Raw genomic sequence first — 1,352 nt, 5'->3', positions numbered from 1 at the left:
TTTTTTTTTTTTTCTTCCCCCCCCCCCCCCCCCCCCCCCCCCCCCCGGCTGCAAATCTCACCATTTCAAAGCTCCTTTTAGTTTGCTTTGGAGTTGGCTAACAATCCATGTGCACACACTTTGTTTAGAATAAGTGTTTGCTTTTAAACACATTTTTCTAGGGGGGAATAATAGTTTCTTCCCTTCAGCAACAGGTGACAGTGTTCCCCTTAGCTTAGCTTCAGAGTTCTTATCTGTTCTGTGGTCCTTGACAATTAAGTCTCCCTGTAAAATTCTTACCCAGAAGCTGATGCCAAAGGGAACAGAGACTGGGGAAATGTTCTCTATAAGGAGTCAAGGCATAGATCCCTTTCTGTGCCAGGCCCTCTTGTTTCACCTCACCTTGGGTTTCAGCTTTAGGTGGACGGTGAAACTGCCAACATATAGTGCACTAGAATTGGATTCCAAGCTCCTGCTTGGCAGGTGGGGTCTGATTTGCAAACTACGTATTAAGTAATTGCAGATTATTTGTAGGGCTTTTAGAGTCTAGGGGCAGGCACTTTGCTGTTCAAAGCAGAAAGCAAAAAACAAACAAACCTAGAACCATATTTGAAGACAACTTCTTGATGGGCAGTGTTCAGTCTTTCAGAATCACTTGCATGCTTCTGTTGAAGTTATTGGAAAAATTCTGTTGACTTCAAATGGAAGTGATATTGCACTTGCACATGAAAAGTAATTTCAGGTGAGGAAAGCAAGTCAAGTCAGAGATTGGTCATGTTTGGCTCGTTGACTTCAAAAGGAAGCTGTAGATTAAAAAGCCTCTTTGGGTGGGCCTGCAGTGTACAGTATAATATCAAGTTTGGATACACAGGCTAGCTCTGAATGATCCGGAAGCAGCATGGCCACATTAACTTAGCCTAGGCTCACTTACAGTACATCCATACTGTTTCATTGAGAGTTGCCTTGGATAGCTTTAGATAGCACTACATGCGAGATAGGTCTGCGTTCTTTTCATTATCAATGTAAAGAGAAGCTCTGATTTGCAATTACAATCAATCATTTGTATTTCTTTCTTTCCAGACTGCTGGTGAAACTACAGGAGCTGAATTATAATTTGAAAGTGAAAGTCTTATTTGATAAGTATGTTGCATATTTTTTCAGATCTTGCATATGTTTGTGGTCCCAATAGATGAAGGAAGAAATAGATATTCTTAACATGTACCCTCTGGTGCTCAGGAGGTTACCTGGGGTGAGGTAAGGGAAGCTGGGATCAGCAACTGTGCTGGCCCCAGCAGCCTTACCTGGTGGCCAGGGAAGCTTCAGCCATGTAGCTCTACATGTCCTGATTTTTTTCTGTGCAGGTTTTTTTGACC

The 1,352-nt window shown here is 42.5% G+C and overlaps 1 protein-coding gene across 1 annotated transcript in view; it reads left to right on the top strand.

Annotated features, from left to right (window-relative positions):
• The window catches only part of STAT1 (signal transducer and activator of transcription 1), a 56,437-nt gene that overhangs the window by 34,173 nt on the left and 20,912 nt on the right, over positions 1 to 1,352 (top strand). Inside the window, exon 11 of the mRNA XM_019523109.1 lies at positions 1,060 to 1,119. Coding sequence (XP_019378654.1) covers positions 1,060 to 1,119 — 60 coding nt within the window. The remainder of the gene's footprint in view (positions 1 to 1,059; positions 1,120 to 1,352) is intronic.

The sequence above is a fragment of the Gavialis gangeticus genome, unplaced genomic scaffold (genome assembly GCF_001723915.1).
Source record: "Gavialis gangeticus isolate Ggan-Ray unplaced genomic scaffold, GavGan_comp1, whole genome shotgun sequence".
Lineage (NCBI taxonomy): Eukaryota > Metazoa > Chordata > Crocodylia > Gavialidae > Gavialis > Gavialis gangeticus.
The sequence above is the reverse complement of the archived record's forward strand: the minus strand, read 5'-3'. Positions and strand labels throughout refer to the sequence as shown.